The following is a 25,540-nucleotide window of genomic DNA, read 5'->3' as shown; positions in this document are numbered from 1 at the left end:
GACCCCGGCTTCAGGTCATTCTTTTGGTTTTTATCCAGATTAACCATTTTCAGTGGCGGGGGGTTTGCTCTGGAATTGCAGCACCCCCACTTTTAGTTACTTCTTTCTTGTAGAAACTCTTAAAAAAATCTAACTTTTTTTATGTTTATGACAACCTTTTATTAAAATATGTTTTGAAAAATTCCAGCTTTTTGACTTGAGTCAATTGGGCAAAAAGTCGACTTTAAACAGTAACTCTGGACGGTTAATTAACCGTATGATCGTTTTGAGACCCTTTTCTGGTAATGTTATGGTATAAAAATGCAAAAACACCAAAATATTTTAGATGTACAAAATAGATCAATCAAACAAAATGAATTATAAAGTCTCTAAAAAAAATTGTCCTTCAGAAAAAGGGGAGAGCAAAAACCGAAGACTTTATCGTTCAATTGTTGGTTGAAAGAGGAAAAAAGAAATGAATCATGCTAATGGAAATTATTGAGCTTGTTTTAATTGATCATGCAATTAATTGATTTATTGCTTATTGTTTTGCAGTAATCAGAGAGCATGGTAACTCCTAATTCTCCTTTTTTTTCTACATAAATGAAGCAAAATTCTGTTTTCTTCAAAATGGGAAAGATTAGAGAACATGCCATTCAAGCAAGAGTAAAAATAAAATAATTCTTCTCCTAAATTTGCTCCGATTTACAGTAGAGCTACAAAATGTTTTTAAAAAATGCATAAATTATCCAAATTTTGCTTGTTTGTCTGTTTTGTATCAAAGTGGGAATTCGTAAAAGCTAAAACACAACAAAAGTGTTAAAACTCCTTTATTTATGGTGGGTTTTTTAAGAATCTGAAGTGATGCAAGTAAATTTAATTTCCCTTTTCAATCAATAAAGTATTTTTTAACTTTAATTTCTGCATGTGTACTCTGCAGTTGAAGAGTTTAAAACTGCAGAAACTGTTAAATATAAACAGTTTTTATTTTTACGTCCTAAAAAGAATTTTATCAGTATTTACTTCCATCTAGAATAAAAGTTGAGACCTCTAGCTTTATTTTTTTTAGTACAGTCACAAAACAATATCGACTTTCTTTTATTAATCACTTTTCCTCATAGATTTCCTTGTAATGACTCCATTTACGGCTCGTCTTTTATAAAACCATTTAACCCATCGAGCCGAAGCTTTCAGAACCTGCAAAGTTTCTCTCCTGAGCTGAAAAGTTAGAGCTGATATTTGTGGGCTCCATGCAGAGCTGGAGGAAAGTTTAAAGGAGTTGGTGCTTAAAGTTGATGCTCTTCTCCTGTTGCTACTTTTGGCTGCTCACAGTTGGACCTACTGTAGCATGTTCTCTTATTTCTGAATCATTGGGTTTCATTGGGGCTGTAACTCTAGCGGTGCTCTGTAGTCAAGCCAAGTTGAATACCAGACTCTGTAGTAGCAATAAAATTGATTTTTGCATCATTGGTTCGTGTGTCTGATGCTTGTTCAAGAATTAAGTGACTGAAATGATGCGCCGCTGTTTTTTGCTGACGTTTCCTTTGCAGTGAATCTAAAGGTTTGTGTCCGTTTTGGGTTTGGACTTGTGCACCACATTTTTCTGCAACAAGAAACATGATTTGCAAAATATATTTTTGTACTGAAATAATGCCTCTGGAGTAAATGCTTGTTTTTAGATGCATGAAGAGTAAAGTCTGTTAATTTAATTCTCATTGTGTGTCACTCTTTCTGGTTTTTCTTTTCCGCAGCGAACTTTTACGTTGATTGTTGAAGCCTGGGATTGGGACAACGACACACGCAACAGTAAGTTCATACTTTATGAGTTAGTCATTTTTATTTTAATCTGTTTTCCTTCAGTCTTTTCTGGGCATTTTTATTTATTACAGTGGTGGTAACTGTAAATTCGTCATGAAACAAAATATCAATACTTTCTAATTACATCAGACATTTGAAGTAAAGATTTCATGCTTTTATAAAAACTACTGAACACGATTTAGTTCCAAAATGTGAAGTTGAATAAACAATTTACAATAAATAAAAATGATTTCTGCTTCTGAATTGCTATTAAAAGCTGTGTAATGTGGAAACATTCTTTTTATTTCATATTATTATCATTTGTATATACTTGTATCAGATCTATTGAATTGTTGTAATTTCACTATTCTATCCCTTCAATTTTTAAACCAATTGATTTCTTAAAAACGTTTTGCACAGCCTCATTTTGATAATCAAATATGTAGCAAGTTTTACTGCAAAGATGTGACTGATATCAAAATAAAATTAGCTTTCTATTGATTTGAGAAACCAGTACAACAAACTATTTTAGTAATTGATTGATGACAATTAATCAGCTTTAAAAAAAGGCTCATTATACAGATTTTTCACTTAATGACTTAAGTGTTTTTTATATATGCTCATTAGAAATGCATGAAAAGATGTAAATAAACAAATCAGTTTCTTTTTAAATAGGAAAAAGAAACATTTTATTGCCTAAGATACAATAAAACTGCAGTAGTTTCATTAATTTGATCTGGTTAAAGCTAACAGAATATCACTTCAGGAGTTTTGACTTTTTCACATTTACAGACAAAAGTGTTTTTATCCAAAATGCCAAATGGATACATTTTTGTACAGTTTTGGCTTAATCACTGCAGATTTTTATTATTTATGTTTTGGGGTTTATGTACTTAAAAATGACTTAATTAGTTGACGATTATTTGAATAATCATGATTAATCTGATTAATCGTTTCAGCTCTGGTCAAAGTTAGAAACTTGGATAAACTTTTGACAACTTCTTGAATTAATCGGAAAGACCAAATAAAAAGACGCACAAATCTGTACGATTAATAGAAAATAGTAAATTTAGTTCCAAAATCTTTACAGATTAATGTATTTTCATCCAATGTGAATGTCTGTGTTGGCAGAAAATCCCAGAATAGTTTTCTTTTAGGTGGGAGTTTATGCTCAAATATTCTCACAGTGCAAACCTTGACGGTTAGAACTGTTGGCTCTGATGGTCATTTTTGACCAGCTGTATCCTGTTTTTTTTTTCTCCTTTGAGCATGTCCGCCTGGTGGACTTCTTTAAACATTTTATTACACATCTGGGCCGTCTTCAGGAAGAACTATCATCAGCTGTAATATCCGCATGTCTGAATGCGGCTTTGATCTGCAAAGATACCAATAATTACTCATGAGATTCTTCTACGCGTCCATTAACGCAGAATCAACGGTTTCTGATCACCCCGTGTTTATTTGAGGTTTTTGCATCCTGTTTTGGCGCCCTCATCAAACAGACTTCCGCCTGCAGACGGAGACAATGGAGAATAAATAGATTTTGACATCATCACTCTTTGATTAGCTGTGTGTCGTCTTTTGTTGCTGCATTAGTTGAGTAAATTTGCGGCTCTGATGGATCGGAAGCCTAATTGTTTCTCGAAACATTCCAGTTGGTTTCCTTCCAGCCTGCAGCCGCCTGTGCCAAATCACCGTAAAGAACCTAAATGGATGTTTCTGGTCCGAGTGTTTGAATCGTCTTAAATCAGTTTGTCGCTTAATGTTAAACACATTTACTTTTTTAATCTTGATACTATGTATTTAGTGTCCAAAAAGACTCAATTTAGTGTGCAAGATCCTGGCTATTCCAGAAAATATTTTAAAAAATTGATTCAACTCATATTTTTGGTTTTAATCCTCAATCGCTAATGTGTGATCTAGAGTTATTTTCAATATCAGGACCAATAAAAGTATTGGTAAATTTACTGCCACCACCATACGTCTCAGTTGATGGGTTAAGAATTGTGGTTTGGTATAATTGGCAATTTCAAAGTTTCCCACCTAAAATGTGAAACAAAAAAAGTGAATTTCTGGTCTTTAGAAGGTAATGAAGGTAAACATTTCCTGTGTCATACACAGTTTTCACTCCGATACTTTGTTTTTTATATTTAGGCAGTTTATGAGGCAGAGTGGTGGAAGTTACTTAACAAGTTGTTGCTAGGTAACCGATGTTTGGCGGAACCTTTGTAACTGCTTGTGGTTGCTAGGTAACCAAAGAGCGAGGGAGGGAGTTGATTCCACCAACTTTGCTAACTTCATTGAGCGGATAAAGCCCTGTGTTGAGTTTTTTGGTCATCTTGAAACTAAGCTGAAACTGTTTGATTATTATTTTTTTTTTCGATTCAGCTGTTTTTTAATTTTATTTAAAAAGAAAGAGAAATATTTCAGAAATTAACCTAGTTCTTTACAGTGAACATTTTGTTGCCGTAGTCTTCTGAATAGGTTTTGGAAGAAAAATGGAAGTTTAAATTTTCCTTTCTTTCCTCCTGAAGTTGCATGAAGTTTTTGAAAATGCGTCCACAGTCTGGATGCGTCCAGACTGAGTGGGATCTGGATATTTGAGACTCGCTTTCAGCAGAGCTGCACATTTTTCTGACAGGTTCTGCCGTTCATACAGTTGGGCAGACCATGTCTTCTGTGGAGGTTAATGGAGCATACAGTTCAATTTATTTTTTTATTTTTTCTTTCCATTGTTTGGACCCATGTTTGTTTTAATAGGTCAGGTTAAGGTCAAAGGGTGAACATGTCAAAGAAATAAGTCCTGAGGTGCAACATAAAAACAGATCTTTAGTCTCATTATATTGAAATACAATATAATGCACTTTCAATTTCAATAAATTTTTGCCATAATTTTCTAGCTTTGAGCTTGAGGGTAATTTTAAAATGTGAAAATCTTTGTATTTTCAGATACAAAATAAAGATAGTTTATATTATGTAACAAAATCAGGCAAAATGAACACTTTTCCAAATCGGCTCCCTTCAATGTAAAACTTCTAGAACTACAACAAAACTGCTGGTGTTTGTCTGTAGTGAATTTTTGGGTTAAAATAAGTTCATTCAGTGAAGTTACTCAGTGGGTAGAGTCCAGACATTTTAATCAAAAGAAAGAAGAACTTATTGGTAAAAGGCAATGCAAATACTGAGTAACTGATCAAAAAATCTATGTAATATTTAAAAAATACATCACAAGATGTTTTAAGGACCAAAATGAAAATAGTGTGGATAGAATTGGGCAAAAGAAAAATGTAGACAATAAAATTGCAGGTGATTTTTGTTGTTGTTCATTCAGTAAAGTTACTCACAGTAGGTAAAGTATCCAGAAGTAAGATTAGTGACATTTCACAATAAAATTTCTCGAGTAACAGTAAAAATGCTCCCAAGAGTTATCTCCCCCCAAAAAAGAAAAAAGTTACTCAAGTAAATGTAATCAAGTTGATTCCAACTCTTTTGCCACTGATTGAAGCAACAAGAGAACTTGCCTATTTTTGGCTGATCAACTAGCATCACTATTTTATGAACGACTGACGGTGCGTCTCCATTTTTAGTATGTTAAGACTTTCCTCTTCCTCATCCAGAAGTTGTGTGTTGTGGATACATTATCTTGTATGTAAACTCGCTAAACGTTCAATATTGACGACATGACTCTACAAGTCTAACAGACATGAAGCCCAACATGTCGGCCATGACTCGGCACGCCGGCCTGGTTCTACATAAGAACCGATGCGTGGTTCTGTCGGTGGATTCCTCTCCTCCACCGTCACATCCTCCCGTCTGCCTCCACACCCCCCATCCCACCGCGTCCTCAGGAAAGGCAGCTGGCTGTTTTCCTTGTGTTTATCGAACAGGAAGTGGAGCGGACTGGGCGAAATGGCCCACTGTTTAGACACTTGGTTGCAGAGACCGGCTTGGGCCCAGAGCCCATTGTTCTCTATCTGGCAACTGGCGAGGGTTATTTCTGTTGCTGTTGTTGCTTAATTCTGTCTGACATTGTGTAAGTCCCCAGCAGAGGAAGGTGCAGGCATGTGTGCGTGTTCCTGTTTCCAACGAGTCCAAAACCGTGGAGAAAAAGAAATCGCGGTCCCCACTCCACGGCGATTGTTTGTCTGCTTTGAGCTCGCTTTGATAAATCAGATTGTTTTCCTGCTGCTGGGTTTCTCAGAACGTTGTTAGCTGGCAACAAAGATAAACGTGAGTGTGGAGGCCTAAAACTCTCAAATGGCGGATAAATTGAATGGTTTTCAGTTGGTTACTTGATCAACTGGTAATTTTCACATTTTCTTAGGGTTGTCATGGTAACAAATTTTGATGGACAATAAACTGTCACTGTAATTATTGTGATAAACCATAAGAGTTGTTTTTGTAACCCTTTTCAAGATGCATATTGACAGCACTGCAAGAAGCACAAGTATTTTTGGTCTCATTTCTAATGCGAATTCCTTTTTCAGCAAGATACAGGAGCTTGTTTTAATTCCAGTCTTCCTTAATATTCATTAAAAAGTTATAGTTCCTCTGGCGCCGTTGCCTAGCAACGCCAGCACGCCCAGCCCGTCACCTAGCAACCCAGAGTTCTAGTTCCACTGGCAGATTATTTCACTTAAAACATGGGGAAATGTGATTGATGATTTCTTAAGTTATCTGTAAGTTTTGTCTTTTATAAATACGATATTTGCACTTGAAACTGGACCAAAAGTACTTAGTAAGATTTTTTTGTTTTCAAAATTGATAAAGCAAAATTAAAAACCATTCTTCAACTGAAACCATAAATGAAATGGATTATGAAGTCTGTAAATATAAAAAATAATCAGAAGGGAAATTATTGAGCCCATTTTAATTTATTATCTGATTGTGACGATCAAAGTATTTTCTCAAATGAAAACAGTTTGGATCAACTTGTTTATAATTTAGTTTTCATCATAAACCAGTTTTCACATCACTATTTTAAATCATTTCATTGCCTTCAGCAAATATTTCATTGGCTCTCAAGGCATTTTTGGAACAATAACATGCAACAATCAAGACTTGTTGGGGTTTTTTTTAACCCCAAACTTGACTTGAAATGATTCTTATTTCTTATTTTCTTTCTTTTTGTGTGGAGTTTTATATTTTGGGACAATAAGGTTCAGTTTGCCTTTCATTTGATTTAGCATTTAGATCATCACTAAAAGAACAGGATCAAACATTTGGCCTTAAAGACGGGGTGTGGAGTTCAATCAGTAAAGTCGCTGCTCCTCTAAAGCAAAGTGAGTCCGTTGAGGTGGTTGAACATCTAATTAGGCGACATCGTTTGAAGATTTTCCGGGCATGTAGCCAGTCCAGCAGTTACTGAAGGAGTATCCATCCCATCAGTCCTGGGTTCTGGATCCTTTGATCAGCTTTTGTTTCCCAAATCGGGTTTAGGGTTAATGTTTTCTCAAACTTTTACTCAAACTACATCGACTGGACATCGTTCCATGTTTGTTTCAGACGGCGAGGAGCTGCTGATCGAGCGCGGCGTTCACACTGGCATGATCAACCCCGGCGACCCCTGGCAGACCAACCGCCACGACGGGCCGACGGCTCGCCTCATCTACCGCATCCGGGTGCGCTGCGACGAGAACTACTACGGGAACAAGTGCAACGAGCTGTGCAATCCTCGGGACGACTACTTTGGACACTATCGCTGCGACGCCTCAGGGACTCGGGTTTGTCTGGACGGCTGGATGGGCAAAGAGTGCAAGACAGGTTAGCCCAGAAAACACTTTCCCAACTAGATATTAGCTGTGGAACCGACTGCTTGTCCAACCTTTTCTCTAGATCATTTGTGGCTCAGTATGAGTTATAAAAGCATGGTTGTGTAAATCTAGAGAGTGGAGCTCGACAGCATGCTAGGGCGACTATTGATTGACAGAAAAAGGAGTAAATTTCCACCAAAACTTTGGGATTTATCTCAGAAATGTCCTTGTTTTTCTTGGAATATTGAGTTCCAAAAGTTGAAAAGTTTCAAGAAAAAAAACCTCAAATTTTCTAGAAAATACAAGGACATTTCTCTAAAAATTTTAGTTTCAAAAGATACAAAGTTTTTAGATTAATTTCAGAAATGTAATTGTCCAAAAGTCAGAAATGTTATAGAAAAAACAAGAAAATTCCTGAGTACCAAAAGTCAAATATAAAAAAAAAAAACAACAGATTTTTAAAATTAGTCTAAAAGTTTCCGGAAAATGTTTGGTTAATTTCAGAAATTTTCTGGAAAATGATGGGAAATTTCTGACTTTTTCTATCAAACGTTTGACTTCTAAAACTCAAATTTCTGAATTTCACAAGTGAAATATGTTCCACTTTCAAAAATTGGCACCCTTTGAAAGTACAATTTCCAAAAATACATTTCTAGAAAATTTCTGAAATCCAAAAATGACTTTCGTAGCAAATTTGACTTTTGAAGCTTAAATTAAAAACCCGGACATTTTTGAGATTAAACTCAAAATGTAAGTTTTCTTAGGATTTTTTTTTTTTTTTTTTTTTTTTTTCTGATGAGACTCAGAATTTGAGTGGATTTTTAATTTATTTTTTGCTGCTGCGGTCCTAACAGTGAGGACTGGGGGGTCCAGTGTAAATCATTCAGCTGACCTTGAAAGGTGTGAAACGGGTGGAGTTGTTTTTAAAAGCTGGGTTGAGTTTTATATGCAAGCCGTAAAATTGTCCCTCGTTTCACATCACCGTTAATAACTGTGTCTGCATTTGTTGAAATTATGATTTTCCCACCTTCATCTTTCATTTTTGACATTTTTCAACATGTGAATTTAACTTTTTTCTGGTTTTTCTCCAGCGATCTGCAGACAAGGCTGCGACCCGCTACACGGCAACTGCTCTGCTCCAGGCAAATGCGAGTAAGAAATATTTTTCCTTTTAGAGCTTCCGATGGTAAATGCAATTATGAATGATGCATTCCGTGTGTTTTTGGTATCTGATGTTTGCTAGTTTGAGACAGTTTGATGTTTAAGGAGGAATCCTGCAGCATTTTGAAACCATAAAAATCTTGCAGACGATGACAAAAAGAGAGAAACGTCTAGATTTGAGATTCTGAACAGAAGCAGCATCAACTTGATGAGGCTTGTTGTTTCCAGCCTCTCCTTCCCTTGTGGGCATCTCCCAGATCTCTTCTGAAGGCGAGGCCCAAGCCGCTCCAGCCTTCTTGTATTTTTAGCAGCTCGAGATCCTCCTCAGAATACCAAGCGCCTCATCAGCTCTCTGCTCCTTGGACCAAAGGAAGACGCTGCTCTGCGTTTAGTGAATCTCTGCGCTGTAAACCGGTTTCCCCCCCTGTCCCCATTGCAGTCCTCCTTGAAGGGCAAAGGGCAGCGGAGGAAATGAATGCCCGCTGTGTTATTTTCATTCCCCTGAAGTGGAAATGACGGTTAGATGAGGTGACGCGCACCGTCCCTGCTGGTCCCTCGTTTCCAGGATGCCTGTGCATCCCGTTGTCATCTGTGGAAACCCTTCTGTCCTCTCCCCACCTGGCGGATGTGACGACGCTCTCCACGACTTTAAAACAAAACACAAAAAAGACGCCTCCTAAGCCAAACACTATGGAAGATTGGATGAGACAATTAGGGACAATTTAAAAAAAGAAAAGACTTTTATCTCAGATTCTGACTTTAAATTTGGACTTTATCGGAGTTCTGACTCTTTCTCAAAACATTAACTTTTTCTTTCCTCAGATTTTTTATGTTTTTTTCCCAGAACTTTTAGAATTGATTTTTTCTCAGAATTTTCATTGGTTTTTGTTGTGTTTTTTTTGGTTTAAACCAAATTTGGACGGACGGGGTTTTCTCAAAATGTTGTGTTTTTTTAATCAGTATTCCGACTTTGAATTCAGACTTGAAATTTTGACTTTTTTTCCCAGAATTTTGACTTTTTTTCTACCAAGTCTTGTTCTACCAATTTTAGCTCTTGTTACTCGTCCTCCTCATTCCGGTTGGTGAATCGACTGATTCATGTAAACCGTCAACAGGAAGAGCGACTTGAATAGGGGAGCGGCAGTAAAAAGGTCGTCCTGCAGGAGCACGAATTTAATGATTCCCCAGGGCCCAAAAAGCTGGCATTAAATCATTTACCACCTCCTTTTTGTTCGGTGTTCGCCCATGTACGTCACACCTTAAAGCTGCTGCACAAAAGCTGGTGTGTGTCGGCTTTTACTTCGCTCCATTCAGACTTCAGAGTTCGCCGCTTTGGGCCTGTTCCGACACATTTAAGAGGCTTGTCCTAAGAATCACCTTGGATCTGCAGAACTTTTTTTTCTTTCCCAGAAAGATTCAGACTTTGTGGGTTGGAATCCATTTTATTTTGAAACCGTGAACTCGCTCTACCTACTGGGGACCATTTTATCGTCTAATTCATCTTTTATCATGATCTTACCAGATTATAGCATAATGTAATTTGACAAGTTACAAAATGCAATAAGATATAAACTGCTTTCTAATCACTATGCACACAGTCGTACAGTTAATATTTGCATTTGTGAGCAGTTTAACAATATTTTCAAGTTGCATTTGAAAACACATTTTGATTTAATAGCACGATGAATTCCAATTAATACTTAAAAACAACCATAAATAACAGTGGTGTTTTTTTATTTTACTATTTTTTTCCACTGTTTGTTCAATGGTAATGTCAATAAAGTTGAAAACATGATTAAATTCAGTTACTGTGTGCAGCCCAGTGGTGCAAATCAACCACTATCTAAAAGGTCGTAATAATGTCGCTTTTATCCTTATCAAAATATAAACTTTAAGGTTATATAACCCACCCCTGCATTTATCTTGCTTTCTTGTCCAGAAACATGCAACAAAAAAACAAAATCTTACCAAGTGTTTTTTAGTTTCTAGTGCAAATATCTTTGAAATAAGATGTAAATCTTCCAGAAAAGTTACTTTGTAAGTTAGTTTTGTCTTATTTGAAGCCTTATTTCACTTGGTAAGATTTTGTTTTGCAGTGCTGGAGAGTGGCTGGTTTCCAAAGTCTTGGTCTCTCGGAAAGGCAGTGGTGCCGTCTGCAGGGGGCTCAAAATAGCCGTCAATTGACAAGACAGCTGTCCCGACGACGCCGCGGCTTTGGAATAGCATCGTACGACTCTGTGGCTGCGCTACACGGACTCTGTGTATATACACAGTTGTCTCCAGCCACTCACTGCCTGAGCGAGTTTACCACCCTCGTAGCCGCCACTCTCCTTCAAAACCAGACTCCTGCTTGCGCGCGGGAGCCCATGGAAGTATACTTAACCTCTCCTGCCCTGGAATGTCAACATGCACTGGGATTTCTTGGCCGCAAGCCATGGGACCAGGATGAGTCCGTGTTCAGATCAATTATATTAGGGCTTTGTTCTACGATGCATTTATTACCAATGATTTGACATTTTTTGCCACATTTAACAGTTTTGAGGATTTATTCAAAGATTAATCAGTTTGGCGTCTTTGAATTTCACAAAACGTCTATAAAAACCATAAATCAATTCAAAGGTTTTATTTATTTTTTCCCATTTCTGTAATTTGAGGATTAGGCGAGTCCAAATAAATATTAGGGCTGCCTGTATTGTGAATGATTTGCCATTTTTTGCCACATTCAACAACCGTTTGAGGATTTATTCAAAGATTAATCGGATTGATGTCTTTGAATTCCACCAAACTTCTATAAAAACCATAAATCAATTCAGAAATTTTTCTTTTTCTCTCATTTGATGATTTGAACCATAATTTCACATTATGGCTGAAAGGATTATATTGGATTAATTGTAATTGATTATAGTAGTGATTGATTAATCATAAACTAGAGTATACAAACCCAAGAAAAGGCCATATATAAAACAACTCTATTTAAAGCAATAATTAAGCGAAAACTGTAAAAAAATTATTAAAAATGGGCATTTTAAGATGAAAACATCTTTGTTTGTAAAACTCGTCAAAACCCAAAACTCGTCAAGTGAAATAGTTTTACCGAAAGGAACGCTATGTTGCTGCATTTTAGACGGCAAAATGTTTTCAGACTCAAAAATTTTAATCTTTTTTGTGTTGGATACTGAAGTGGTTGAATGTAAAATTCATTGAGTGTCAGTGTTTTTAATCCGATTAATCGTCAGAATTTTTGATTGCTTAAAACGACACGGATGAAATTCAGTGGCGTTTGCAGGCTTTGGTAGAGAAAATGTTTTTTCCTTTCAAAATAAAAGCATGTCAATCATGACAGGACTTTTCTGGTTATTATATGTATCTAACATGAAATGTTTTTCAACATGATGTAATAAAAGTTCAAATCTCATTCTTCTGGCATTTAACAAAAATGGCTTATTTTGATGATTCAAACTGACCAAAAACATGAAAATAAATGTAGCAACGGGAGTAAAATGTTTTGTTTTTTTTAATCCTACAGTCTATGTAAATATGCAAATTCAGCTGTAATGTTAACCACCATGTCAGTATCTTTTTTTTTTTTTGTAAGAATTGTGACTTTAAGGTTAATAGTAAATATTGTAGAAATTCAAAGTAAGATTTGAGGCAAACTCAAATTCTTGTAGGGTAAAAATCTTATTTTGTAGAAATCTAAGGTTTAGTTGTGGTTAGACCTGCATTTGGATGAGATGATTCAGTCAAATCTTAACGGCATCTGATCAGTATCTGCTTTAGGAAATGTTTCAGGAAAAGAAGCCGTACCTTATTTTAAAAAATCTTTTTAAACAGGTGTAAGTACGGCTGGAAGGGCCAGTTCTGCGATGAATGTGAGGTTTTTCCCGGATGCATTCACGGCACCTGCAACCGGCCCTGGGAGTGCAACTGTGAGAGGAACTGGGGCGGCCTCTGGTGTGAAAAAGGTATGCACTCTTTGTTTTTGTTTTTTTGTTTGTTTGTTTTTTATGAAATATTGAATATTCGTTACCATGGTGAACAGAAGTTTTCTCAAACTTGAACATTCAGGTACTTAATAGTTGATTTCTGACTGTTGGAGCTCAGAAATTAAATTTTTTGCAGAAAAGTTCTGAGGTTAATCTTAAAATTTTCAGTTTTTTTGGCAGAAATTTACCCTTTTATTTTATCTACAGTGCCCAAAGAAAGGATGAGTTGTTTTTTTTCTGGTTGTATCAAAATTGGTGTAGTTGGCAAAACTGCAACGGAAACACTTTTTCCGTAAGTGATCAACAACCGGATGTTACTACTGGCGGAAACTGCAAAGAAGACAGGAAGTGGTTGGATTTTGATGGAGCTGCATGTTTTTAATGACCTATTGCGTGAAAAAACGTATCCCATGTAATTTTTAATTGCATTTTTCATTTGAAGGAAACATTGAATTTAAAAAATGGTGTATTTTTTGCGTTAGCGGAGTATTCTCAAAGTTTTGTTCACATTTTTAGCTACTTTTGTGCTTTTATAAATCTGCAGAAATGGAACTACTGATGACTTTAGTATGGTAGTTTATGAAGATGTATACTAAAGGTGTTTACTAGTTTGTAGAGAAATTAATTGAAAAATCTGACCCTAATCTTAGCTGTAATCTATCACCAGATTAAGTTGTTTAAAATGAAGTCTGCCTCATCTTTAGAGGCGTCTCCGTCTAAATGGAAACCAGAAGCTGGATAGTTTTACTGTCTGAGATCTGAGCAGCGGCAGGATCACCCGATCCGCCCTCATGCCTCCGTCACAGACGGCTCTTCGGGGGATGAGGACAGATCCTGAGATCCCCAGTGGAGGCGGATTCCTGCTCATTTATTTACCAGGTTTTTTGGGGGAACCTGGCTTCAGCCTGAGGCTTGTGTGAAATGCTTTGGTTGATTTATTTTATTTAAAACAACAGAAAATAAGCACAACCATTTATTTTAATTTAATATGTGCAAATAAGAAGTTGGTTTGTGCTGCTAATTCCTCAGCCACCTGTCTGCAGCCTGCAAATACAGAAACATTAGTCATAAAGCGGAGCAGCAGGGGGCTGAGAAAACACCTCCTGCCAACGCAGGCAGCTGGTCCTCGATTCAGAGCGAAGCCGCAACGAGATTTCTGGGAAATCCCAGAAAAAGTGACACATGGAGGTGGCTTCACAGAGCTCTGCAAAGAACAAAACGCGCACTGCAGACTTGAAGCTTCACTTAAACGTTGATAAGATGGTGGGATGGGATGCATTTGGTTGCATTATAACAGGTTTCTATCTGTTCAATTGGTTAAGTTAAAGTTTAAAGTCGTCTTCATGACTCAGTTCAGCTGATCAAATGGATATTTTTTCTCTCAAGAGAGCTTAAAGGGGACTTATTATGCAAATTTCTAATTTTGCACATTTTTATACTCCCATATCAGTCTCAACTATTCTGAAACCAGACCTTGCACTTTAGTTGTTCCAAAAAAAAATGTATTTTTTGTTTTTTGGTGTCTGGAAAATTACCTGTTTCCAAAACTTTCCGCTTTAGTCACATTCGCTGTTACCTAGCAACTGCAACGAAGCCCAGCCTAGCGACCCCAGTTGAGCTCTAGCATGCTTGGTCAGTTGTATGCACCGTACAATGGCTGCTGGAAAAGACAAATGTTGTTGACTTGCTCGTCAGAAACCACTTTGCATATTCTTTTAGTTGTGCATGAGGCTCCGCTTCTGCTTTTCAAAGATGTACTGTTGCATACATTCTCATCTGTTTGCAGCCATGTTGACGTGGAAGTGCAAACGTTGAGTCGGCCTTTAAACAAATCATTCTGAAAAATGTAAAGAACATGTTTTGTAGAAGGAATCGCAATAAGTCACCTTTAAGGTGAAAAGCTGCTGTGTTGATAAAATGAAGACTCGTGCTTTTTTCCCCTAAGGTTTCAACTTCCTGGTGCAGTCAGTGTCCAATCAGATTTAATCTAAAGAGCTATAATAGAAAAATTAATATGACGGCGTTCAAAATATTTAAAAATGTTTTTTCTTCTGTACCAACTATGTATTGGAAGTCTTGCTCTCACTTCTACTCAGTGGCGTTCAAATGGCCAACATGTTGTCTTTTTTTCCTCAGAAGAGGTTTCTCTCTGAAAATGTTTGAATTTTTAAACTTCCAGGCATCTTCCGGTTGGACAGAAAATCAATTTCATCCGATTTATTGGAGCGTTTCTCCTTATTGGGTTTTTTTTTTTCAAGTCTTCTTTCTGTTTCCTAACAGATCTAAATTACTGCGGCCGTCACCAGCCGTGCGTCAACGGAGGAACCTGCATGAACTCCGAACCAAACCAGTACAACTGCGCCTGTCCGCAGGGCTACTCTGGAAAAAACTGTGAGATAGGCAAGTCGCTTTTTAAACAACTTTTAGTTTCAGTTTTGAAATTGTGCTCGATTTTATATAAAATATTAATTTCTAAACCTAACAACATTTTTAAAAAAAAGAAAATTTTTCGATTCTTACGATGTCACTGTGAATTTTAGCTCTGGAATGAATTTTTCTGTAATATTTTCTGCGATCAGCCGAGCATTCTTGCGTTTCCGACCCTTGCTCCAACGGCGGGACGTGTCGTGACGTCGCTGCAGGATACGAGTGTCTGTGTCCGCCAGGCTGGAAGGGGCCGACCTGCGACAAAAGTCAGTCGTTTCACTGGTTTTGTTTTTTTTTTTTTTTGCTTTTACTTTCTACACTGCTCCGTAACTTCGTCATTCCGTTGTTCTGAGTCCAGTCTCATTTAACTGAGTTTTGTTTGTAGATCTGGATGAATGCGCGTCCAGTCCGTGTTTTCACGGTGGGACCTGCATCGACCTGGAGGATGGATACAAGTGCGTGTGCCGCCCACAGTGGGAAGGGAAGACGTGTCTCATAGGTAAGTTGACCTTTCATAATAATTTTTAAAGCAATTCTGCTTTTAGTTCTTCATGCTAATTGTGCCAAAAGGCCTTCAAACCAGTTGCTGTGTTTTCGTCTGGAGTTTTAACACCTTGCAAATTTTGCCATTTAATCATCTAAATATTCTGGTTTTTATGTATTTTTCTGGACAGCATGATCATGGTGTAAACATTGGCAGTGTTTGTGTTGAGTAGCGCTGTCATTCATGATATTTCTGGGTCATCCGTCAGCGTTGCATCATCTGTGATGATTTGCAGGTTGAAATGTACAAACCTTGTTTCTCACAAATTCACTTTTTATGTCGAGTCAGCAGAGAAGGTAAAATGAGAAAATGAAGCAGCAAGTGTGATTTAAACACTGCTTACTGTCGCCGTGTGCTTGCTCAGTAGGACAGACTTCTGTCAATAACTACAATAATTACAACAAAGAATGGTGCAAAACTTCCACCTATCATATATTTTTGGGTTTTACTCATTGAAATCCAACACTTTTTTTTGTTTGTTTGTTTTTTTTGGTAAGATTTTATGGTTTTGCAGTGAAGAACAAAGTTTTTTTGTTTAGTTTCTTGTACAAATATCTCGGTTCACTTGAAATAAGAGAAAACTAACTTTCACGTAACTTTTCAGAAAGATATAGGAGCTTATTTACGTCAATAATTCCTTAATATTGATTAAGTTTTAATTCCAAGGGCAAATTACTTCACTTGTGAAACGTGAATACGTCCAAGTCCACTAATCTGCCAGTGGAACTAGGACTGGGTTGCTAGGCGACAACCTGGGCTTGTTTGGCGTTGCTAGGTAACGGCACCAATGGAAGTAGAACTTTTTCATCAATTGTAAGGAGTTTACTTAAAACAAGCTCCTTTATCTTGACTAAAAGTTGCTTGTAAATTAGTTTTTCAAGTGTACCAGAAACTAGACCTAAAATTATTGGTCTGAATTTGTTTTTACAGTATTTAAAGCCCCCTAATACTGAGCGACAAACGGTACTTATAAAAAATAAAAATAAGAAAAAGATTATAATGTTCCAAAAATGTATCAATATTTTAACATTTCTTGTGGAAAATGTAATCCCTTGGACACATTTAGTATCTTAAATGGAGATTTTGAAGACTTTCTAAGTTGCGGTTTTTCTCTCCGGTTGCGGCTTTCGTTCCTCCGTCGCTCCCCGTCCGAAAGGCGGACGTGACCGGCGCCGAGCCAGGAAATGTATGACGGCCAGTAAACAAGGTTGTTGTGCTTGTATGTGCGTCTGGAGGTGCAGGCAGGAAAGGGATCCCGAGTGTCAGGTCTCATCTTACAAGCTCTGGTCTCGGCTTACAGCCAGGTATAGGTCTCCTGTCTCACCTGGAGCCTGTTGTGAGTGCAGTGTTGGGTTTCAGAGAGGACAGCCGTGTGGTAGGTGTGTGTTGCAGGACATTGTGCTGCTGATGGCCTCCCCCATAGTCTCCATCTCTTTGTGTTTGTGCAACTTTTTTATTTTTTTTCCACTCGTTTATGTTGCAGTAAAGCCATGATGAAGCATTCTGCTTGCAAAATGTTTACACCAAATGTGTTTTAAGTTGAAGTTTCTTTTTTTTTTTTTTAAACAAAATTTATATTTTGTGTAGGAATTTTAATTATTCCCTACAATAAATGTTAACAATAAACATCGCCAAATCTGAAAGCTGAAACAACAAAAAAAGTTAATGGATGACAGTATTTTATGGAGTTTAAAAAAAAGATGCCCAATTAACTGTTTGACTGATGACATCAGCAAAATATTAGGAAAATTTCCAAGTTAAATAAACAATACAAAGGTCTGCAAGAAGAATAATTTTTTTTACAGCAGGTTTTGCATCTAAAATCCACAAAAACGTTCTAAAAGTGATTCTTCAGATTGTATAATTGCGCACCATAAAAAATGTCCTATAGTGCAGTTAAATGATTACAATTCATTTTCCTTCTCTGTTAGATAAGGAATCTAACAGAGAAGGATAGACACACCATGGAGGATTTTTCCACATATTTTGGACGTTTTTGTGCTTCCAGTTGGTCAGTGCTACTTCTACAAACAGCCAAGAACTTATCTTGGCAATATGTTTGTTTTTTGGTGTCTGGAAAACGAGCCATTTGAAAAACTTCACAAATCAGCTTCAACGTCAAAAATCAGCAGGCTCTGCCCGTCACCTAGCAACCTGAGCGAGGCCCAGTGTGTTGCCTAGTAACCCCGGCAAAGCCCAGTGTGTTGCCTAGCAACCCACACGGAGCTCCAACACATTTGGACAACTGGTTTTAACATTAACTAAATAAAAGAAAGGAATGAATATGTTTTATGTAGTCCATATCTTATCTTAACCTGTTCAAGGTCACCTTTAAATAATTGGAGCTAAAATTTTCAGATTCTAGGAACCTCTGGTTCTGTCACACCAGTTTGGGGAAAATTGAGTTATTTTTGACTGTGAGCCAACATTGCAGAACCGTAACTCTGAGAAACTTTGCGCAATCTGAAATATTCCAGCGGTTGCATTTTATTGGATCATTCCCACCCGGCAATAAAACATGAGACAATCTCATTAGTAGTGTTGAGGTATAGAACTCAATAATTCAGAGGAAAGTTGTTCTCTTCCAGTAAATTAGCAGAAAATTCCCATCAGGTGTGAAAATCCTTTTTAATTGACCAAGCCTTTATTTATTACACAGGCCGTGCATATTGTTAATGTTCCAATCAAACCACTACATTCTGGTTCTTCCATTTTTTTTCTGTTTAATCTGGAGCTCTTGTATCCACTTCCTCTTTTTTTCTAAATTTCCTTCAATTGATGGACTCCATCTGCCTTCCTGCCTTCACAGATGCAAATGAATGTGCAGGACAGCCCTGTGTGAACGCTAACTCTTGCAAAAATCTAATTGGTGGATATCACTGCAACTGTTTCCGGGGATGGTCGGGCCGAAACTGTGACATCAGTCAGTATTTCTTTACCTCAACTCGGCGTCACTCATCTGGTGACTTCGCTTTTTTCCCAATAACGACACCTGCTGAACTTTGGCTCCTTCTTTTTTCCAACATGGGTGTAGCTTAGCTTCACTTTCACACATGTGGTAACCTGTTTGAGTCTTCCTTTGGCGAACTGAATCTGCATGCTGCCTCACTATCCCAGATCTACACTGAAGACACTGGCTTGACTTCAGATGTTCCTATTTCCAGCCTTCAACTAAATCTGCTCACTCTGCACTACAGATTTAACCTCTAATTAATTAATGAACAAACAATTTAATGCTTTCAACTTTTAAACTTTTCTCATCTTCGATCTCTGCAGACGTCAGTGGCTGCCAAGGCCGATGCCAGAATGGAGGAACCTGTAAGGTATGACTGTTCGTTTTGTTTTTTAATTTGCAAAGATTTGTTTGAGACTTTGGCTTATTTTTATTTTTATGTTTTTAGAAGGGACAGAGGGGCTACCGCTGCCAATGTCCTCCTGATTTTGTCGGCAATCACTGCGAAATCCAGAGGAATAAATGTGAGAGCGGGCCGTGCCAGAACGGTGGCAGGTGCCACGTGGTTTTGAACGGCTTCGTGTGTGAATGTCCACCGGAGTTCGGTGGCCAACGGTGTGAGGTGAGACCGACCAGAAAACTTTGATTTGTCCAGGTTCTGCTTCCAAGTTTCTAAACATTCTTACAATCGTTTAGGCTGATTTTGTGGTTTAGTTTTTCTTTGTATCCTGGCTGCTTTGTCACTCACTTTGAGTCCAATTTTTAACTGTTTTCTGGTGTCAGGTTCAGGTAAAATGACATGACCAAAGGTTATACAGCTAAGTAGTTGAGAATTACTGAAAACCACCTTAAAAGTCTTCAAGAAACCAAATGTAAAAGACGGAAAGTATGGTTGGGAAAATTTTGATTGTTTCCCTTTTTTATTCTCTCAAAGCACCTTTGGTTTTCCTTACGTCACGTTTGCCATGTTTCCATAAGCGCATTTTGAATTATCGCATTAGAAATTTTGGTTGGAAATGGTTACATTTTAAACAATTCCCTCAGTCTCGCAAAAATATTTCTGCTCATTTGAGGTTGTTTTTTGATTTTTCCAAAAAGGTTAATGTGCGAAAGGGAGATGGAAACATTCTCTGGAATTATAAACCATTGAAACTCTTATTTTGAAATGATTAAGGAAGTCATTCTTGAGCTGAGATGTATGTCAGCTCTGTGATAATATTGTGACTAGCTGACTTTTAGCAGAAGTTGTCAGGCTTTAAAACTTTCTCTGTTGGTTTTCTGATGATCCTGGATCCCAGTGGATCATTTCTAGAGTGAATACACTTTGAGATTTATGAAACTTTTGTCATAATTGTGTGACATCAGTGTAATAAAAAACCCTGGCCTGGTGAAATCTGGACTGAACTTATCATGTAATTACAGATTCTTTAAAACGATTAGTTTTGCTTGATTTTGCTTATTTGAATAATTATCTGTGGAAGGAAAAATTGGTGGATTCCTAAAACCAGTTGAAATGGAACAATCAGTGCATCGTTACTAAGATGCACTGATTGCCGTTTTTGTCCGATTACCAATCTGTAAAAAGCCTGACCTGCATATTGCAATTGTTTGTTGTTGTTTTTTTTGTCAGAAATGTTGCTAAATATAGCAAGAACATTGCTGAGTTAGTGACAGTGGGGTGAATATTGTTGACTGTAATCATGCAGACATGACCTGGTGGGCCGGTCAGTCTGTCAGACCTTCCTCATGGGGGAGCAGACGAGGACAGTGGTTGGGTTTTTGTAGATGAGATCGGCTTCACAAGTGTCACCAACCTCCCAAAATGAAGGAAATTGGCACCGATAGATTGGTGCACCCCTAATCTTTGCTCCTCTAATCTGTAGCTAACTTTTCACAATAAAGCCGTTATTGTGGTAAATGAAAGTGAAAGTTAATGCTACTTGGGTGTCTTTATGTCCTTGTTCAGCGTTTTGCATTTGAGTCATTACACCTGGTTTCACATTGCCCTTTGATAAGTTGTCACACAATGGAGAAAACCGTGAAAGCGCTTCAGCATTTAACAGTAATGTGACCCAACATGCTGTGATCTTTGTAATCCATCCCAGCTCTGCAAGCCAAGCCCTCTTTTCTTTTTCTTTTTTTTTTTTTTTCCTACGTGAGACTTCGGTCTCGGCGGGTTCCTCCCGACCCCTTTCAAACACGGTCTGCGTCTAAATCTGGGTTATCAGTGAGGAAACCGACACTTTGCTGTATCTGTGGCTCCCTGAATGGAGGACATTGCTGGTCTGGGGCCAATCCGGATTTAGCATCTCTACTATAAATGTGAGGCTCCCTGAATGAGGAGCTGCTGGAGTTCTGCCCGTGTTGCCTGCTACGGCATGATGTACATTCCTGCCCTGTCGTGCCAAAACTACGATACCCCGCAGCATCATATTTCTCTGATTAGTATCTCTTATCAGGTCATTAGAAATTTGATTGTGTAACAGTTTTTGCCCTGATCGGATCCAGGTGAGAAAAGCCAACTGACTCATTAGACCCTGAAGAATCATCTTGTATTTTGGTTTCATTTTCAATCTGGATCAATCACGGTGCTCAACTTTGAAAGCTTGAAATGTTTAAGAAAAAGTCTGAAAATTATATATTTTTTCAGGTTTTTATATTCAGGGAGGCTTAAAGGACTCGTTTTGTTTTAAATGTAAATTTAGAAATCAAGAAGTTAATCAGAAAACTTGGAAAGCTTCGTTGTAGAGACACTCGGGTGTTTTTTTTTTAAATGCTAAAAGTTGACAGGAAATTTAATATGTGGTGCTGTCGATCGATTAAAGATTTTAATCAGAGTAATCGCACAAACTAGTTGTGGTTGTTGCAGGAATGATGCCCTGGGGAAGCCCCTCCTTCTGCTGTACTCCAACCAATTAAAATACAAGCAATTATATATATATTTTTTGTGTCAAACCACGTAATTTACTCTCCCAACACTCGGCAGCATCAAAGGGAAACTTAATCCAATACACATGCATACAAGTAGCACCAAACCTGTTCAGGGGACAGATGAGAGTTTTCATCTTACGGCTCTTCTGTGCCCCGCCCCTCTCTGATGTCACCCTGGGCAACTGCCCATATCAAATACCACCACTGTTAATGCCCTAAACGGTTAAACGTTTTCAGAAATGCTTCAGAAAATGTTTTATTGCTCAAACCAAACATGTCTGAAGATTCTAATTGTGTCATTCATTTTGTTTTTGTTGATTTAGAAATGTCAAACATTGAACATTTGTTGCTCTAGCTGTGATCGCATCCCATTTTTTGGTTTGTCTTTGGCGGAAAATTTTAATCTTTCTCCAGCATTGTGCCGATCGCATAATCGGCTGCTCTGAACACTCGAAATCTTACCAAGTATTTCTGGTCAGGTTTTTGTGCAAATATGTTGAAATACACTTGGAATAAGACAAAACTAACTCACAAGTAACTTTTAAGCAAGATGTAGGAGCTTGTTTTAAGTCAATAATTCCTTTTATATTGATAAAAAGTGGCAGTTCCGCTGGAGCCGTTACCTAGCAACGCCAGCCAAGCCCAGCCCGTTACCTAGCAACCCAGTTTTGTTTTGTTTTTTTATCACTGGCAGATTATTTCACTGACAACATGGGAAATATGTTTCTTATAAGAAGACATTTTTCACATATAGTTATTTGAAGTTTACTAAGATATTAGCAGTAGAAACTGAACCAAATTTATTGATAAGACTTTGTGTTTTTGGAGTATAAAAAAATAAGGTAGTTTGACTAATCTGCATAATTTAATATTACTATGTTAAACTATGGCGGCTGCTATTAATCTGAAAAGATTAAGTAAACTTTAAAAATGTTTTTGGGCTGATTGAACCCATGAAACTGTGCAGACGCCTGCAGACACATTTGTTATAAAATGTGAATGCGATTTCTACATTTTTGGAAGTGGACCGCCTGACTGTTGCAGTAAAATAAACCACAAATTTTGACAACCATGATGCCCTGCTAACCTCTCTGCTTCACCACCTTAAATGGTAGCAAGGTCCAGCCCAAGGTTTATGCACAGTAGGCTTCTGTTTACATGAACGAAGAGATTTTCTCTCTAAACTCTCCATTTTTTAGTATAATGTTAGAAAGCCGCGTTGGCCTCTCACCCTGGTGATTTATCTCTATTATTGTTCAGTCTGATGAACCTCGGTCGGTATTTACTCTCATTGTAGATAATCTTTTTCTTTGCCTGCTCAGATTCTCACACTCAGCTGGGATTTTGCCTCAGAATAATCTTGCAAGATTAGGGAACCAAACGCCTGGATTCCCTTGATGAGCTTAGTGAAAGTTTTTTGAGGCTTAATTCGTTTGCTTACCTTTGTTTTGTTCAGAACAACAGCGCTGGCTTCAGTCCACTAAGCTGCTCATCGGAACATACTTAAGCTCTTCTTTCTCTGCCGCCTCTTTGGTTTCTGCTGTTTCTCTGTCTTAATGGGGTTTTTTTATGTGAAATGAATATTTCTTAATGTCACTCCAGAAATTTAAAAACTGCTAGCTTGTTTCAAAGCTGACTTAATGTTTTTGAAACCATCTTGCTTGGAAGATTCAACAATCAGACCTCAACTTTGACCCTCAGAAGAATTTATTTTAAAAAAATAATACATAAAAACTCAATTTCCCAACAAGTATACTCATCGGTGTCCATCAGCTTTACATATTGGCCAACTTAATATTACTTTTATCGTTACTTTTCTGATGATAATTTTTGAGTTTACTTTTTTTGACTGAGTTGTAACTGCAAGCAAAGCCAATTGATAAATTATTTTTATTTCCAGTGTTTCTTCACAATGGAGATCCAGATTGTGTTTACTGAATAAACCATCAGAATTTCTTTTTGGGATTCCTTTTTGTTTTGATGAAAAAATCAATCTGTAATCAGTTTGTGTAAAAATTGTGCAAATGTAGCTGCACAGTGCTTGGTGGTCTTTTTTTTTGTTGTTTTTTTTGTTTTGTTTTTTTTAAATATTGAGGTTGTTTTAATGTAATTTAACAGAGCTTGTCTCTCTTCTCACTTCCCACAGATCTCTCACCGGCCCCCCTCTGATGCCTGCGATTCGAACCCCTGTGAAAACGGCGCCACCTGCCACAGCATGGAGCAAGACTTCTACTGCGCTTGTCCCGAAGGCTACGAGGGAAAAACCTGCGAACGTCTGAAGGAGCGCTGCCAAACTGCAACATGTCAAGGTGCCTCAAGAACTAAAAAATAATCTTTAAAACATTTTGGGAAGCATTGATTTTTAAAGGTGATCTATTATGCAAAATTCACATTTTGGACTTTTCTGTAGTTCCATTTGTATGGGGGAACTTTGCTGCCATAAGTCGAGAGCACACATTTTCAGTCTGAAAGCAGGACATCGTGTGATTTGTTCTCAAAATGTCTTCTCTCTTTCAAATATTGTCTGTGCTCTCTCAAACTTTCTGCTTGCTTGGAAATGTTTTCTGTTCTGTTTGAAACATTCGCTGTGCTTTCTCAAACCTTTCTCCTCACGTTTTTCTGCTCTCTCTCGAAACAAAAAGTACAGTTGCCTGGTAACCGCCTCAGCCAATAGAATGAAAGTGTTTTGAAATCCTGCTTTCAGACTGAAAATGTGTGCTTTCTACTTACAGCGGTAACTTCTTGCCTTGTTGCATTAAGTTGATGTTTTTTGGTGTCTGGAAAATGAGCTGCTCTGAAAACCTTTTCGAATGTTACCTAGCAACGCCATGGATGCTATGCTAGTTACGTAGCAACCGCAGCTGAGCTCCAGCACGTTTGATTTAACTGCAGTACAATGACTGCTGGAAAAGACAAGTGTTTTGTTGTTGACTTACCATTCAGAAACTACTTGCTGCTTTCTTGTTGGATGTACAGGAGCCTCTACTTCTGCTTTTCAAAGTTGTATGGTTGTATAATTGTGTTTTAATTCTGTTTGCAGACATTTTCAAGTGTTGAGCAGCTTATGTGGATTTAAAGTGACAAGACACCCCAAAAGTGCTCAAAATAGACAGAACTGAGCAGACTAAACTGTCATTATCCAAGAACTATTTTGTTCCAAACACATAGACGTATCTTTTTTGTATAACCCATAGACTTATCCTAACTTGTTCAAAAAAGTACAATAGGTCACCATTAATAATTTTTTTCCTTTGTTCTAGTTATTGACAGCTGCGTCGTTGCCGTACCCGTCGACGACTCGGGAGGAGTGCAGCACGTCTCTTCCAACGTGTGCGGCCCCCACGGACGATGCATCAGCCAGCCAACCGGCAATTTCAGCTGCATCTGTGATCCGGGTTTCAGCGGCATCTACTGTCATGAAAGTATGTACGGAAACATTTCCGCTAACTAACATGCTTTCGAAGATGTCAGAAGATTTGCTAAATGGAAACTTTGTCTCAGATATCAACGACTGCATCAGCAGCCCGTGTAAGAACGGCGGGACTTGCATCGACAGATTGAGCTCCTTTCGGTGCCTCTGTCCGGACGGCTGGGAGGGTCAACTCTGCGACCTCAGTGAGTTCGTCTTCCGTTTGGAAAATCTCCCTCCTAGCGCTTAATCTCTCTGTATGGGTCGGAGTGAGTTTGGTTGTTATCGAATGGAAGAACGAGTCTCGTTTTTTTCCTTCCTCAGACATCAACGAGTGCAGACACAACCCGTGCAAAAACGGTGGACGCTGCGTCGACTTGGTGAATGACTTCTACTGCGAATGCGCCGACAACTGGAAGGGCAAGACCTGCCACTCCCGTGAGTCGGGTTCCAGCAACAGAGCAGGGGATTGGTCAGGAGTTTGTGGGTTAACCAATCAGCAGCCTAAACCTTAAACTGCATCACTAACGGGATAATTTGGTCACTTTGGGCCATTTCAGCATCATAAATGCTCTGTTAGAATCTATTGATAAAACAAAT

At 37.9% G+C, this 25,540-nt stretch overlaps 1 protein-coding gene across 2 annotated transcripts in view; it reads left to right on the top strand.

Annotated features, from left to right (window-relative positions):
* The window catches only part of jag2b (jagged canonical Notch ligand 2b), a 53,655-nt gene that overhangs the window by 18,001 nt on the left and 10,114 nt on the right, over window positions 1-25,540 (top strand). The window contains exons 3-16 of one of the 2 annotated variants that reach the window (XM_044105911.1): window positions 1,731-1,785; window positions 7,282-7,539; window positions 8,621-8,681; window positions 12,525-12,655; window positions 14,957-15,076; window positions 15,256-15,369; window positions 15,489-15,602; window positions 18,457-18,570; window positions 18,924-18,970; window positions 19,049-19,222; window positions 23,678-23,840; window positions 24,792-24,953; window positions 25,033-25,146; window positions 25,265-25,378. In XM_044105911.1, coding sequence (XP_043961846.1) covers window positions 1,731-1,785; window positions 7,282-7,539; window positions 8,621-8,681; window positions 12,525-12,655; window positions 14,957-15,076; window positions 15,256-15,369; window positions 15,489-15,602; window positions 18,457-18,570; window positions 18,924-18,970; window positions 19,049-19,222; window positions 23,678-23,840; window positions 24,792-24,953; window positions 25,033-25,146; window positions 25,265-25,378 — 1,741 coding nt within the window. The remainder of the gene's footprint in view (window positions 1-1,730; window positions 1,786-7,281; window positions 7,540-8,620; window positions 8,682-12,524; window positions 12,656-14,956; window positions 15,077-15,255; window positions 15,370-15,488; window positions 15,603-18,456; window positions 18,571-18,923; window positions 18,971-19,048; window positions 19,223-23,677; window positions 23,841-24,791; window positions 24,954-25,032; window positions 25,147-25,264; window positions 25,379-25,540) is intronic. The other variant, XM_044105912.1, reaches the window with a different exon arrangement.

This window comes from Gambusia affinis, linkage group LG22 (genome assembly GCF_019740435.1).
Source record: "Gambusia affinis linkage group LG22, SWU_Gaff_1.0, whole genome shotgun sequence".
Classification (NCBI taxonomy): domain Eukaryota; kingdom Metazoa; phylum Chordata; class Actinopteri; order Cyprinodontiformes; family Poeciliidae; genus Gambusia; species Gambusia affinis.
Note: the sequence above shows the minus strand (reverse complement) of the source record. Positions and strands in the feature narration are given on the sequence as shown.